Source organism: Poecilia latipinna, unplaced genomic scaffold (assembly GCF_001443285.1).
Source record: "Poecilia latipinna isolate Pla-1442-1.1 unplaced genomic scaffold, P_latipinna-1.0 Scaffold1668, whole genome shotgun sequence".
Taxonomy (NCBI): domain Eukaryota; kingdom Metazoa; phylum Chordata; class Actinopteri; order Cyprinodontiformes; family Poeciliidae; genus Poecilia; species Poecilia latipinna.
In genome coordinates this window covers 182,904-198,667 of record NW_015114284.1, presented here as the reverse complement: position 1 = coordinate 198,667, position 15,764 = coordinate 182,904, and the positions used below count along the sequence as shown (strand labels likewise).

Here is a 15,764-nt window from a genome sequence, read left to right as displayed (position 1 = left end):
TTATCTGCTCACAACACGAGGGGAGGTAGGGGGGGGGGGGGGGAAACCAGTTATTTTGGGACGTAGTAATGTCTGTCCTTGTCAGATTACCAGTGAGTGTGCGAAGATGAGGGTCCGTGGGCGAGGGGAATGTGGACAGAGTGTTAGTGTTTATGATGAAGAGGCGTTGGAAATAAATGAGCCTGAAAGCTCCACCTGATGTCATCAAGGATGAGTAGAGCTTTATTGTTTGCTTGCGACACTCAAGAAGATACAACCATGTCGTTCATTTCAAGATCTTTGTGTGGAACGTGTCCATAAACTCCTTACAGCAGCTCTACATAGAGCTACCGCTGTGACCGGTTCTTTATTAACTCTCCTATTTCTTCCTCAGGAGCTGCGTTTCCATCGACCACATCATGTTGCAATTTGACATTTCAGAAATAAATGGGCTTATTGGAAAAATGCCAATTTGGAAAAAAAAAAAAAAACATTTTTCAATAAAAAAAGTTGGTGGGTTTTCGTGTGAAATTAGTGTGTTTCGCAAAACCGCAATGGAAACATTATTTTTGCATCTCAGGGATCATGAGCAACAACAGGACGTTACAACTAGTGGAAAAGACGAAGGAGAAGGCCACAGGAAGTGGTTGGTGCGGCGTGTTTTTTAATGACTTATTGTCTGAACAAACAATTCACCTGTGATTTTCATTGGGTTTCTTATTTAATGGAAACACGGCAATTGAGAAATTGTGTTGTTTTTTTGTTTTTTTTCGGACAATTGCCGAGTTCTGCGTACATTTGTAATGGAAACGCAGCCACTCTCTCCCTTTATTGACGCGTCTCACTTTCCAGAACAAAGCTGAGTTGTTTCTTTGTTGCTCTCTCTATCGGCGCCCTGTGCAGCGGAGAACGCTGCTCCTCCGCAGGTTCAGGATCCGATGGCTGAGTCGGGTTCAGAGCAGTCGGGTCTACAGAGTCAGGGGGTTCGGACCGTCTTGGGCTTGCTGAGCACACTGCAAGAAGGGGAGAAATCACAGTTATTTTTCACAAGGACAATTGAGCAGACACTGGGACAACTGGAGGAACTTTAATGAATCCAGACTGGATCAAAATTGAATCAACATTTGTTCCGTTTTCAGCAGGTGCGGTTCTCTTTCACACTTAACCATGTCAAATGATTCAAACCTTTCGCAAAAGCTGTCTTCCCTCTCCTGGCCTGTGGCGGCGCTGCACCAAGAACCACTGAAGAAAATGACATAAAAACCTCAGAAGAAGAAACTGAGCGCGACTTCCTTCTTCTCGAAATGTAATCTAAAATGGAGTGGCATCAGATTTCGCTGGTTGTAGGATTTCTCTTTAGTCTTTGGTAAAAGATCATGAGCCATTTCTACCACTAGAGCTAGACTGTTGTGTTTGTTTTGGTTGTAATTACCCAGAATGCCTTGCATTATAGTTCACTTCCTGCTCTTGAAGGGGTCTCCAGTCCGCTCGCATCCACACATACACTGGAACATTGGAATTGAGCCCAGTCGTAAGTTTTTAGGCGGACCAGACTTAGCTTTTTTTTTGTTTTGGTCTGCATCAGAGTTTGGTTTTGCACTCACACCTCGACCGACCTGGACCTTCCAGGCAAACAAACTGGAGTTTGACCAAAGCCGGACTAAACGGCAGATGTGAATGCACCCTCGCAGAAAAGGAAATAATCTCATGCTTTTGTTTTAACAAATCCACACTGTGTTTTAAAGGCCCTGAAATCACCATCGTATAACTCAGAGCAAATTTCCGTGCTTATCTCAGTCGCTTGATTATCGGGCAGAGTAAAAATGTCCTAAATAATCCAGACTCGCCCAGGAGTTTTAGATTCATTTTCAAACCAGATTCTGAACTTCTTAAATGCCAGCTGGATGATTTAAATCTTCACAGGAGTCATACTTTACTTAACTTTGAAGGTTTTACTTTGCCACAGAGTTTCTCAGTCTTTGTCTCTCTGGACCTTAGGACGTGTCTCCCCAGGCGTCCGGCTTGTTGATGTGGAACGCTGTTATCTTCAGCAGAGCTTGAAGGTGTCGATTCTGGAGCATGAAATTCTTTCTAGGTCAGCTCTCTTCCGGTCCATGTTGGTGTTAAATTTGCCTCTCTGCTGGTCTTCTAGCAGCTCTCAGGTTACAAGCTTCAATCTTGGTGATTCATTGACATTTCTTGGCCTTTCTGAGGAATTAGCTTTCAGTAAATATTATTTGATTAAAACTTCCCAAACTTACATGAAGCTTTCTGAATGGCTTTAACAAAGCCTCCCAGGTCTGATGAAAACCTAAAAAAACTAGCCAACTTGAATGAAGTGGAGTGGCCAAATATCCAGACAGATTTATGCAAAAAAAAAAAAGTTTTAGAGCTACAAAAATATGTACTTTAGCTGAAACTCATTATTATATGTTTATTTATAATCACTCTGAAGAAAACCGGCATCCTGTGCAACATTTCAGATAGAAGTAGAAGAAGGATCAACACTTTTTGATGCATTAAGCATCTGTTTCTGACCGCTATGTCGTCAGCACCTACCTGTGTGAGATCTGCTGAGTCGCGCTCTCCCTCTATAAGACTTGGAGAACTCTCCTTCCGCCCGCTGACATTGGAAATAACAGAGAAAGGAAGTAAAGATGGAGCTTGCATCCCCAGAAAAAGAACCAGAACCAAACGTGGAGAAGCAGCATTCAGATTATAAAGCACCAGGAATCTGGAATAAACTTTCAGAAAACTCCAAAACAGCTGAAAAACACAGAATTCCTTTAAATAAAGACTAAAACCTTTTTACATTTGCATTTGAGCCACAATAAATGGATTGTTGACCAACATATTGGATGTGCACTGATGATTTTAATGAAGGCATTTGTCAGAATGTAATGTTAGTTACTTGTTTTCTGTTGTTCAAATGGTGTTGTTTTTATGACTTTATTTTTGTGTTTTTATGATGTAAAGCACTTTGAACTGCCTTGTTACACATAAACCGATTGATTTTCAAATTCTCCTAATTTCTAAATAAATTGCCATCACAAATTATTTCAAATTAAATCGATTTAATTAAAAAATAATTAAATCAAACTTTAATTCTTTAGACCATTAAATTGATGGTCTAATTTAATCGTGTTTAAATGTCATTTTTACACATAAACAGATATATAAAGCACTCTGAAACTGAAACGGCTTCTCTTAGAAACCTCTCTGGATGTGTTTTTTTTTTTTTTTCTGGTTACCTGTGGGCAGAGCGTGCTTCTGTTGCAGGTGTGTCTCTCTGGAAGACTCTGATGTCTGTGCAGGGCCGTCATCGCCATGGCGTCTTGGTGCAAGGTGTGTCTACTGTAGGCTGGAGTCTGCTGCGGTCAGATTTCACACACTGTCACGTTTATTCCCTCTACTGGCTGGACGCAACGAGGAACCTCAGAGGAGGGTTTGTGATCTACCTTCTTGTTAAAGTTTTGAAGGTTTCTGGACAGAATACGCCTGATGCTGTCCATTTCCTCCGGCAGGAGGGGACGGCCGCCAGGGCGGGGGTCCACTCTGAAAGGAAAGGCGTGAACGTTCAATTCAGGCACAATTGGGGTTTTATGTGAAAATGGGGATGTTTGGTTTCTGTTAGATGATAACACCAATGATGGCCATGAATACCATAGTGATTGTAAATTTGCCTCATGAGGGTAAAATTTAAACTTGTTCAGTGAAATACTTAAAAACCAGAAAAGTTGTTCAGATGTTAGCAGTTCAAATGTATCCTAATAGGGTCCACAGTGTCAGACCAGGTCAGTTTAAAGAAAAGGCTTGGATCAGTTTTTTTTGTTTGTTTTGTTTTTGTTAGATTTTTCTCCTAGATCTTGGTTTACACCAGGATTCCTTAATAGATCAGTTTCCTGATCTCCTGTAGGAGTATTGGGTGGGTTCTGCAGTTCTGTCCTCTTACAGCGGTGGGGCCTCCTCGTCCCCCTGCTGCTCCCTCCTCTCCAGCTCCTGGTAGACTCTCAGGATGCTGGAGCGAGCCCGGTGATGCTCACCGATGAGGAAACGTCGAAGGTACTTCTTGTTGAATTGCTCAAACCTCACAAACACAAACCACAGATGGAAAAAGTTCCATGTTATGAATTATTTGCTGCCACCTAGTGGTTGTTTTGCGTCACATGATAAAAAATAAACAGCTCTCCAGGGTAAAAAAAAAAAGGGGGGGGGGGGAGGAATGAGATAAACTAACCTGTCTTTCCAGTAATGTTGCCCCCAATAGCCAACCACATCTTCTATTCCTGACAGCAGATGGTCTAAGAGCTAAAAGCAGACGTTTTATCTTCATTTCCATACATCATACTTATTATTATTAAAATCTGCCTTTGCTCAAACTTTCACACACTCATCTTAACGTTTGACTAAACATGGTTTTCCTGGTCAGTTAACAAGCATTTTAATTAGTTTAATTAATTTCCTTTGAATTATATTGTACTTATTCAAAACAAAGGCAATCTTAAAGTACATTTTAAGACAAAAAATAATAACTTTATATTCAGAAATATGATAAAATCTTTGTCTAATGAAGACAAATCAGTTTCATAGAGACACTGACTATGCAGAAATCCTTCCTCTTGGGTGAGCAATATGTGATAGCATGAATGAATGATTCCTTTTTACCAGGAACAAACATCCAGCCAAATCTGTCTCAGAGGGTAGAGCAGACACACACAACACACAGACGGGTCTATGAGTACTTTCTATTAATGGAAAAGTAGTGTGTCATGAAGCCTAACCCAAACCCTAAAAGAACTGCTACCTGTTAAAGGCAAAGACAGGACAACAAGAGACGCAGTCAGCTGGCCCATAGTAACTCTGGAAGAGCCGCAGAGATCTATAGCTCAGGTGGGACAATCTGTTGACAAGGCTGCTATCACTCATATGCTAAACAAATACCACCGTTATAGAAAAGTGGCATGAAGGAAGGCATTGATAAGAAGCCAAAATTAAAGTTTTTGGCAGATGTGAACAAAATACTCCATGGTAAAACAAGGAGACGGCAGCATCATGCTGTGAGGATGCTCTGCGTCAGCTGATACAGATGGAACTGATCAGAACTGATGTGAAGACGGAAGAAGCCAAGTAAGGAACGGTACTGAAAGGAAACCTGTTAAAGCAGTGGTTCCCAAAGTGGGTCCTTGAGGGCCGACATTCTGCATGTTTTAGTTCTCTCCCTGGTGGTAGTAACAATCTTTTCAATGTTCTTCTAAGGCCTCTAAGCTATCATTGGATCCAGGTGCGATAAACCTGGGCACCCCTGTATTAAAGGCTGCAATAGATTTGAGTTAGGGAGAAGGTTTTTCTCCGGTTGTTGCAATGAGCTTTAACACCCAGAGCTGCAATGGAGTGGATTAGGTCAAAGGACATTCATGTGTTGTGCATCTGAGAATCTGTGTAAGGTGTGAAAATGGCTGCAGATGGAAACTGCAGCTAAGCAGCTAAGAAGTCTCACCCTGCTGTGGATCTCCTCACTGACTGTAGGCAGAGCTCTCTTCTTCCTCTTCACGTCCAGCAGCTCCACCAGAGGCTTGATGGTCATCCCCTAATGGGTGGGTAAAAATCTAAAATCACCCCTTCTATTTCTTGAGCTGTTGTGATATACACTACATTTATTTCTCACCTGCACAAAGACGGTAAAGAGAATGACCACGATGGTGGTCGTGATGAAGAGCCTCTTCTTTGGGAAGTCATCAATGAGGAAGACCAGAGAAAAGCAGATTGCTCCTCTCAGGCCACCGTAGGCGATGATGAACTGGTCTCTGAAGGTCACGGCATTCCTCCGAAGCTTGTTCACCACAGCGGTGAGCAGGAGAACGCCTTACGCATAGGGATGATGTTTGAGCAAGAGACGTTCTTTAAAGACTGAAGTGATTTCATACGTAAGAAATACCTGTGGCCCTCCAGACGAGGCAGAGCAGCAGGGTGGAGCAGACGAAGGGCCAGCTCCACATGTGTATGTCTTGTATGGTGGACACACCGAGGAAGACAAAGATCAAGGTCTCACTCACGCTACTCCACATCTTCAGGAAGTACTGGATGCTGGTGTTGCTGCGCTCTGACACGTTAGCCTCCACGTACTGTTTCATGGTCACAGCGCAGGTCACAATGCTGGAGGATTGGGGAAAAACAATACTATTAACTACTAGTTAATATGGCAGGTTCAGGAGCAGGACCAAACTTCAAACTCCCCTCTAGTGACCCGTCTATAACTCAATTCACCAGTACACTCAATCCACTCCACTGCCATAATGCTCTTTCAACACCTGCCCTCACTCACCCGACCTGAGTGGGTGAGTCAGGGCCCCCTCATTACCCCCTCATTCCTCAATCCTTCATCCCTTCCTCTATCTTCTGCCCTTCCTCAATCCTTCATCCCTTCCTCTATCTTCTGCCCTTGCTCTACCCTTCATCCCTTGATCCATCACCTTATCCCTTGTGTCATACTTTGGTCCCTCCTTCATCCCTTGCTCCATCCTTTCATCTCTTTCTCCATCACCTTGTCCCTTGCCTTCAACCTCATCCCTTCCTCCAGATTTCCTCCTAACCTCTCTCTGTTTCAGGTTCCATCTTGGAGGTCCTTAACAGGGTCTGGAGAGGACTGTACCCCACACTGAGTCTCCATTCATGTCTCTCTACAGATGACTCATCAATCATCCAATTCATCCAGCCTGTCCATCCCCTCCTTCAGCCAACATCCCATCTAAAAAAAAAATCCTTAAATTCGCATCATGATATAGTATAGCCTTTAGAAAGGGTTGAGATGACAGACATCAATACTCACGCCGTGATTCCTGAGAAATGAAGCATTTCTGAAGTCAGGTAGGACAGGTAGGAATACAGGAAGACAAAGAGGGGAGCGATGACCTGGGCTCTGGAGGTGAACCGTGAGGTGAGAGCTGCCACCAAGCCAAAGAACAGTCCCACAAAGAAGCCTCCCAAACCCACCACTATCAGCCTGCAACCTCCCACCAGTACATCCAGTCCAGTCACTGAAGGCAGCCGCAGAAAGGACTCAAAGAGCTTGTAGAGCACCTAAGAGGTGGAGAAGTGCACTTCAGTAGGTTCTACATGTAGAAAAAAAAAAACGTGTCTGGAAACACCACTGACCACTGTGACAGCGTCGTTGAGCAGCGACTCTCCAAACACCAAAATGTGCAGCTGTTCATTGACGTGCATCTCTTGGAAGACGGAGAGCACGGCCACGGGGTCGACGGCAGCGATCAATGAGCCAAACAACAGGCAGTGGAGCAGAGAGATGTCACCCAGAGAGTCTGGAACCAGCAGGCAAACACCGTACAGAGACAGGCCAATGCCCACCACGTTCCATAGGGTTCCCAGCACCGCATACCTGCAGGTGGAGCAACAGGAAGGTCTTCTTCTCTCCTGTTCGTGGCCTTTGTAAGTTACATCTTGGGTAACATGTTAACAATTTTATTCAAATCTAATCACAAGCTTACGTGTGATTAGTAAGCTTGTGATTACTAATCACAAGCTAAGCAGTCGAGGTACGAACCAGAGGATGGTACCAAGGTTTTCAAAGAACAGCCTCCCAGGCAGGAAGTAACCTGCATCTAGAACAATGGGTGGGAGCAGGAAGAGGAAGAACGCGTCGGCACTGAGAGTAGGGGGAGCAGAGTGGCGGACCCCGTAGATCACCCCTCCCACAAGCAGGCCCACCATGATGAGGACGCAACTCTCTGGGACAACAGCTGGGACTCGACCGGACCAGTGGAAACCTGAGAAGATGACACCAAGAGGGGAAAGTCAGATGGGTCAGCAGATTACTCTGACTTTCTATATCACCAATAGCAAAGTTATTTTGTGGTTTAGTTGTAAAATAACAATAAAACTGTGAAGTTTAAAAAGTTTGATTTACTCAGAGGATTTGTTAAACTACACTTTGACTGATTTGGGCTATCAAGTCACAAGGTCTCATGTGACAGGGTATGGTTTTGTAATGAAAGGCTGGGATAGACTGACTTAAGTTAATCCTAGTTATCAGCTCAGTTTATTATTCAAATTAATAAAAAAAATTTCTATCTAGGGAAACCAGGGGACACAGACAGAAAAAATTAGGAACGTCGGCGATACTCTGGTAAATCTATCCACAAGATTGTTGAGGGAGAATAATTTGTGACTTTTATCAGGTGTGGACTTTGCAACAAAAAAATGATCCAAAAACAGAAAGTCCGCCTCTAAATGGCTGAAATTAATAAAGAAACCACCTAAATGAATGTTTTTGAGTGGACTAGTTAAATCCAATTGTGACCTGAAATAGGCAATACGTTTCGGAGGTAACTTAACATTTTCTATTTCAGATGTGGTTGGCTTGGATAGCTTTCTCCTTCTTGTTTTTACTTTGGTTATTTCCATCTGGCATTAAAATTTAGATGTAACATTTAAGGGATAAAAACGGAGGAAATCTGCCAGGTTCCAAACATGCTTTCTCAGCAGTCTGTGCTGTAGGTCTATAGATTCTTCATTTGGTAAACATTGGACCGCTCCTTTTCTCCTTTATCTGAAACCTGGAGAGACTCTGGCCTGATTTTACTGTAGTTCTTGATGAATGTTGTGAAATTTTAACAGAATTTCAGTAATTTGGCTGCTTTGGCCAAATTGCCAAAGTTTTTCAGTTATACAATGCTCTGATGACTAATCAATAAATAAATCAAGTTTATTTGCATAGCACATTTCAGGAACAAGGCAGTTCAAAGTCCTTTAAATGCACTCTTGATCAAATACCCAATATTTACCAAAATAATGTTAAATTGTTGTTTCTATGTGAGTTTTAAATGTTTTGTTGTTTAACTGGGATCAATTGGAATGTACAGATGAACTGAAATGATTGGAGATGACATTTGTTGTGAATTGGCACCATACATCCAAATCTGCCATCTTATGGACATTTGATAATATTCCCCACCTTTCACATTTCTCACCTTGAATTTGAGAGAGTTTTTCTTTTGTTTTTCCCCCCTCACCCCGTTTTCAACAGTCCGTCACAGAGGCGCTGCTGTCGGCCTTACCCAGCTTGGCCAGTGAGGCCAGCATTATCCACAGCACAATCTCAAAGGGGGCCTGCACGTGGTGGTAGTCCAAGCTGAACACCCTCAGAGCACCGGGCAGATCCACAGATGGGCCGACGTGGCTGGCGTCGAAGCCCACCGACGGGGGCCCGTCGTGAGGCTCATCCGGGAGGGTCAGGGCCAAACAGGCCCAGAGATGCTGGGAGAGCAGCAGAGGGAGAGGCCAAAGTGCTGCCATCCTGCAGACATGCTGGAACAACAGGAGAGAGGCAGAGAATAGGACAGGGATCAGAGAGACAGAGGGTGGGCCAGCGACTCGTGTACTTTCACCAAAACTGCAGACGCTAATGTGCACAGGAATCCCTGAGCTGGCAGCGACGTCGGTCCAACAGCTCAGAGCGCAGGTGCTGCTTCTGCTGTGTGCACAGTCTCTCTGTTTTGTTTCTGTCCCATCGGTGCAGTTTTAACTGTGTTCTCTGCAGTCACAGCCTGTTGATTAGCAAGAGCTTCGCCTGAGTTACAACAGCAAATGATTCAGAGGACAGGGAGGTTATTTCCCCAAAAAAGCCAAAACCCAAAGACTGGGATTTCATCCAACAGGGATGGTGACGTCTTATGTAGAAATAATTATTTTATTTTATTTTATTTTATTATTTTATTTTTAAACATGTTCTACCCAGCAGTCTGGATCTTTGTCAGAGTGTCAAGGTGCTGAGATCCAACAAGTGAAGATACTCCACTTAATATTTACTAGAAAAAAACAACAACATTCATTTAAAAGCAGGACATTGAGATGGAAAGTTGCATATTTTTTAGCTGTAATTTACAAAAAGTGGTACATAATTGTGGAGTGGAGAGAAGAGCATTCAGGGTTTTTATTTACATTGACCATAAAATGTTAGCACAGTATTTTGTGGTATTTATTGGGATAACAATAAAAGTGATAAGAAAGTATTTATAACTTCTTTTCTAAGCCACTGTGTGCCATTGAAAACATCCCTGCGAGCACAAGTTGATGAAAACAGCAGCCAAGTGAGCTTCTGCTAAATTCAAACCAGTTCCTCGTGTTCTCACTGTTCTATAAAACTTGTTTTGCTCTTGCTTGATTTCCTCCCTCTTGTCCCCCAGGGGGGAACATTATCTCACTCTTTGTCTTTGAATTTAATTTTTAGATTACCACAGATTTACCTGCCACAATCTCTGGAGAGACGTTGCACGATTAGACACGTCTAATCCATTAATTACAGGCGAAACCTTGTCGAATCTCTGTTTTCCATCTCTGAGCGCAGTGGAGTAAAGCGCCTCAGGCTTTAATAGTGTAGCTGCATGCTAATGGATCGCCGTCTCCTTGACTGCAGAGAACTTGGCTGTGAGGATTTTAGGCTTCGCGGGTTACAAATCTAACTTAAGCAGTCGAATCCGCGGTAAGTCTTGGTATAATTGCTCTCCTGGTTGTGCGGCGTGCCTCACGGTCCTCTGCAGGTAGCTTTGATTCAAGCTGGCTGGCTGGAAGTGGAGCCCGCCAGGTTTCAGTGAACACAACTCCCTTTTTTTCTGTAGCCCACTCTAATCATGCACCGTTCGAGGCTTCGGAGAGATTTAGTTTGATTTCATGAGTCTGAGAAGAGCTTTGCATTTACAATTTCAAACCAGCTGATTGGAGCTGTTGGTGTGGTTCAGATTTGAATGTTTCTGATGAGCAGGAAGATACCAGGATAACCCCAAAAAGCCACTTATGTTGCATCACACAATAGAGAGAAAACACACTGAAGTGGATATAAAAGGAGCAATTTGATAGCTTTACTCTTTAGAACCAGCTTTTTACTGGTTTTAATTAGTTTTCAACCTCTTTTTTTCATAATTTTTGAATATCCCTGAGTCAGCACTGTGAAGTTTGTCTCTACCAGCTTATAATACATTTTTATAACACAATCAAGTAACTATGGCAATTTCAGTTGTTATAAAAAATACTATTTATATCAAACATGACTTAAAAGAAATTTTACTTCGATATTTAACGCCTTGAAGTTGGGCCTCTGTCTCTTTAAGAAGCTTCTGCTCTTTCTGAAACTCCGCCTTCAGGAAGTTATCACAACATGGCTCCTCTATTAACCCTTTAATGACGTTTTCACCAGCGTTGCTCTGAGAACTAGGTACAAAATGAGCTCTGCTGGTGTCTTCTGATTGCTGGTAGCTAGTCTGAAGGAGCACTTTAACATGATGAGAAGCAAGTTGATTTTACATCATGCCGCCCCTTTAACTTCTGGAAATTGAGTTTTTCACTCATTCCTCTTTTTGAGCTCAGTCAGATTGGGTGAAGATCATCAACAACAGGAACGTCAAACTCATTTTCAATTTGTGGCATATCAAGATCATAAATGTCCTCAAAGGGCTGGTTGACCCTGAACGCAGCAATAAAACCCATTAAAACTGTTAAAAAAGAGTATAAATACCTTTCACTGTAATTTGATGAGGAATCCTTAAACTCAAATAATATGGAACACCTTTTCACATTGATGTCATTTGTCAACTTACAGGTAAAAACTACTTTGATTTGATTGATAAAACAACATCTGAAGTACACAACTGTTCTTAAAGGTTGTTTTTATGCATCTTCCATAGGAAGCAGTGTCTTTACTAGAAGACTAATGTGTTGGTAGGGTTGCAGCTAAGCTGTAGTCTTTTTTTGTTACAGATAATGGATTAAAATGTAAACTCATCTTGTTTTACAGCCTAATTTTCTCCCTGAACTACCTGGTAACTACCTGTCCTTGTAAATCTGTTTATTCACTCAATCCTTAACTTCAAAACGGCCTATCTCACACATCTAAACCCCTGAGGCCTCCACAGAAAAGCGGTACTCAAAATGTGATCAAATTACACTCAGGTGGACTTAATTGACTAAATAGTCAACATGTGGAGTCAGTTTAATTGCTCTGGATGTTATCAGAGTAAAACATGCTGTCAAAAAAGGCATGCTGTACTTTACATGTACTTTTTGAAGTTTGTAATAATAATGTGATCCCACATGTAAACATGAGCTCAGTGTGTTGATCTATGATATTGAATTAGTGAGCGACTTCCTTTATACTTTCTTGTTCTCAACCACAATTTTTCCCCAAATAGCCATCTTTTTGGTGTATAAATAATTTCAGTCAGCAAAATATGTGCGGCTACTAAGATAAAGTTGAAAAAAGTGATGATTTATTCATGTATAAAAACAGCAAGCAACAACTGACTGAAATATATCCTAATTTAATTTAGCAATGCCTGTGAAATTCAATTCATTCAATGTCTTGTAAGTTGACATAGATGTAATACCAGAATCAAACAGCAGATGGCGTATGGAAGCTGCTCTGATCCAGGCGTCATTTCAGTGGGCAAGAAAAAGGCTTTGCATCATAAAACACACTGATACAATCCCTTTACATACAGCGTAGGGGTTTAAAAAATTGAATGTCAGGCACAAATATTAAAAAGAAATTGTGTATCATGACTTTTATTACTTTGATGGATTGTTCCCTTGAAGCTGAGGATTGTCCACCTCTGAAATCCTCAGCATAGGAGAGCTGAAGGTAGATGAGCAGGGCACCAAGTTGTGGGTGTTCAGATAGCTAATTTTATCGCCACTGTCCCCCCTGGATCCTTCCTCTAGACTGGCCTCCAGTGAGTACGGCCCGTGCGACTGGCATCCGGGCTGCGGTGGCGGACCCAGGCCGTGCAGAAGGCTGTGTCCGAAGTGGGAGTCGCATCGGGCTAAGTTGTCGGTCAGGTGTTGCATGTAAACCTCCTCCAGCTGTTTCTCCAGCAGCCCATTCAACACAGAGTTGGACATGGGCTCCAAGCCGGGCAGATCCAAGCTGATGTTTTCGCTCGCCCCCATCACCAGGTACCCCTGGTCTGGGATGGACTCCGGTTTGGCCTCCGTTTGGAGATACGCCTCTGGTACGTTAGGCTGAAAGTGAAAGTCCTCTTGGTTGGCTACGGTTCTGGGGAGGTTGTGTGAGATGCGGCCCGAGTCGGCCACCTGCAGGTCTGGGTAATGCTCCAGGAGGCTGCAGTCTTCAACGCAGATGGGTGGCAGGGCGGCTGCCGGTGAACACCCAGGAATCAGGAGGCCTGGAGGCTCAGAGACCACTCTCAGTCCCTGGGGTTTGTTGGGGTCCAGCTCTTCCTGGTTTGACTCTGATCACAGAAAACACAGTGAATGATTCCAGTGTAGCATTCATTTTCCCTTAACCTGTACTTACCAAATTTCAAATGTTAAGCTTTCGGTGCCTTAAATTTAGAGAGATGTGCAGTTTAAAAGTAAGGAGGCCGTGGATATTGCCAGAAGCAACTTAAAACCGCTAGTGTGTGTTGGGAAGATCTTATCTGGCAAAAGAGGAAGCACCACAGACCTACTGAAGCAGTGCAACTAGAAGATAAAGTAACACAAGATGAAAGCGGTGTAGTCTGTTTTTAGATTGCTGGATTCTTCTTCCAACAATGCTGCTAGGAAACCGTAGTAACGAGTCTACTCACCTTCTTCGGCTAAATGTATCTGTGGGTTGACAAAGTTCGGCTCGGAGACAGCACAGCTGAGCGGGTCGGCGCATCGCGTGCTCGTCTGATATCCTTTCCTTTTGGAAGCTGTGGCGAACTTCCTCTCCTCCCTGTAGCACATTAATCTGAGAAAACCTTCAGCCAGCATGACTCCAGGAATATCCTCTCTTCTGCACCGTCCTTTCGGCTTATTTCAAGCAACAATTTCAAATCTTAATGGCGGTGTTACGTCGCAAGTGTAATGATGCAGCTCTTTTGCCCTGTTTCACTTCTGCATTTGAGAACAGTCAGCCCCCACCTCTCACTTCCGTTATTAATATCTCGCCAAACATCACAGAGTAAAAAAATAAAATAAAATAAAATAAGATCAGTACATTTGCACTTAAGCAGGAATGGAGACAAAGATAGCTAGTTTGTCCTCTTCAAGAGAGATTCCCCGCTCTGTACAGGAACTGGCTTCTTTCTTGGCTTAAAGCTTCAGCTCCATCTCCAGTCAGCTGAAGACTGGGAGGTCACCCCATGATCTCAATGAACTTCTTTGCCCAATGGTTTGCTGCCTTAGTGCTGCTCCTCGGATCACTAAAATGCTAGAAGTCTTTTCCACAAACCTTTAACATTCTGACTGAGAGAAGAAGGTTCTCGCTCAAAGTTTGAAGGCACATTGGCCCATCAGTATGGTAAAACTATCCTCTACTCGTCGCAGAAAACCTGTTTCAAATGTAAATCTTACACCTCCGTGTTTTACTGGAGATATTTACCTAATGTCAGTGTGTTGGGTCAATGCCAAAGAGCTTGGTGCCGCTTCCTCAAGGCCAGGGCATTGGTGGCGACGGCGGTAGGAGTTTGTCCTGTTATCAGTGGGTCACCGGTTTGATCCCATCCATCTTTGTCGTTGTGTCTTTGATGCTGGTGGTGAGAGGGACTGGAGGCGAGATATGGTGTCCTTGCTTCTGACAGACTGATTTTGATCTGATGTCTCAACTCCAGTCCTTGATGTCCTACAACTTTAATAGCATCCCACGTCCAACACATCTCAATAAATTGACTGAATTACCTCCTAAATACACGATCAAGATCTGCAGACACCTCTAAGTTAAGTGTGTGTCATAGCTTTAGGCACCATTTTCATGATCATCTTTACCCCATGAGGCAATTTCTCACAAGTCCGTTATATGTCATGCTTTTCAAAGTCATCACAAAACAGCTGTTAGCTGTAGCTAGAAGTCTTTAGATCACTGCAGTTCTATTAGATCACCACTATTTAGTCACCGACCTACTTTGACTGTTTTTTTTAATTATTATTACTCAGAAACAAAGAAGAGGTTGGAGTTGAAAAGATGATTCACACATGATGAGTGGAAAGCAGAAGTATCTTTCCTTGGTAAATTAATCTGTGTGCCACGTTGTTGACATGGGAGACAAATACTTATTTAATTCAGTGACATGAAAACTAGTTTATATATTTGCAATGCAAGAATTTATTTTTGATTATTTTGTATGTAGATTCTGAATTTTAACCAAAGAAATAAAATATGAGATTGATTTTTATTTACTTTTTGTATGTGAGGAAACTTAAAGATTCATCAGGGGATCCGATAATTATTTCCCCACTGTAAAGGTACATTTTAGCTTTGTTTCAAATGTCAAAATTAAGGTTTTTGGATTTGGTTCCCATTCTTCATTTTTCAAAGAACATGTCTCATGTAAATCTTTCTGCTGTTTCCACTAATTATTGTCACAAGACCTCAGCTGGATACAGCTGATTAGTCAGTCTTCCTCCTGACTAGGTTTTCTTGGATGATGTACTTGTTAGAGCAGTTTGTTCAATTACATTAAGCTGAAGCAGATTACAATGTCTTGGAAAAGTATCCATTTTTGTCACATTATAACCACAAACTTTAGTGTTTTATTGTCGGTTTTTGTCGTAGTCCAACACAAATTAGTACGAAACTGTAAAGAAAAAAAAAACGTAAGCACAATTTTGAATTTTCTTATAAACATCTAAAAATGTAGCAAGAATTCAGCTCTCTTTACTCTTTGTTTTCTTCCTTTGAATCATTAAGAATTAGCATTATGTGTAATATGTTGATCACCACTCATAGGACGCAGTGTAATGGCTCAAAAAATAACAAATACTGTGATGCTCAGGGCAAGAGTTGCTTTTCTACA

The 15,764-nt window shown here is 42.4% G+C and overlaps 2 protein-coding genes across 3 annotated transcripts; both read right to left on the bottom strand.

Annotated features, from left to right (window-relative positions):
• Positions 1–737: 737 nt before the first annotated feature.
• LOC106964386 (sodium/hydrogen exchanger 2-like) lies at positions 738–9,344 on the bottom strand. 2 transcript variants are annotated; one of them, XM_015059902.1, is made up of 13 exons: positions 9,051–9,344; positions 7,538–7,760; positions 7,132–7,372; positions 6,806–7,056; positions 5,915–6,132; positions 5,645–5,841; positions 5,477–5,566; positions 4,217–4,287; positions 3,932–4,066; positions 3,438–3,534; positions 3,231–3,350; positions 2,539–2,602; positions 738–992 (listed from the first exon to the last, which is right to left on the bottom strand). In XM_015059902.1, the coding sequence occupies exons 1-13, from the start codon at positions 9,286–9,288 to the stop codon at positions 808–810; spliced, it is 2,130 nt and encodes a 709-aa protein (XP_014915388.1). In that variant the 5' UTR covers positions 9,289–9,344; the 3' UTR covers positions 738–807. The 2 variants fall into 2 exon arrangements, with proteins under 2 accessions (XP_014915388.1, XP_014915389.1); XM_015059903.1 differs by having other exon boundaries at positions 3,231–3,347.
• Positions 9,345–11,818: 2,474 nt separating this feature from the next.
• LOC106964390 (uncharacterized) lies at positions 11,819–13,963 on the bottom strand. Its single transcript, XM_015059910.1, has 2 exons — positions 13,575–13,963; positions 11,819–13,235 (listed from the first exon to the last, which is right to left on the bottom strand). The coding sequence occupies exons 1-2, from the start codon at positions 13,741–13,743 to the stop codon at positions 12,553–12,555; spliced, it is 852 nt and encodes a 283-aa protein (XP_014915396.1). The 5' UTR covers positions 13,744–13,963; the 3' UTR covers positions 11,819–12,552.
• Positions 13,964–15,764: the final 1,801 nt, after the last annotated feature.

Coding starts and splice junctions, on each gene's coding strand:
- LOC106964386 (XM_015059902.1), bottom strand. CDS start 9,288: ATGGCAGCACTTTGGCCTCTCCCTCTGCTGCTCTCCCAGCATCTCTGG. Junction 6,133..6,805: donor CATTTCTCAGGAATCACGGC/GTGAGTATTGAT, acceptor CCAATCCTCCAG/CATTGTGACCTGCGCTGTGA. Junction 5,842..5,914: donor CCTCGTCTGGAGGGCCACAG/GTATTTCTTACG, acceptor CCTATGCGTAAG/GCGTTCTCCTGCTCACCGCT.
- LOC106964390 (XM_015059910.1), bottom strand. CDS start 13,743: ATGCTGGCTGAAGGTTTTCTCAGATTAATGTGCTACAGGGAGGAGAGG. Junction 13,236..13,574: donor GATACATTTAGCCGAAGAAG/GTGAGTAGACTC, acceptor TTCTGTGATCAG/AGTCAAACCAGGAAGAGCTG.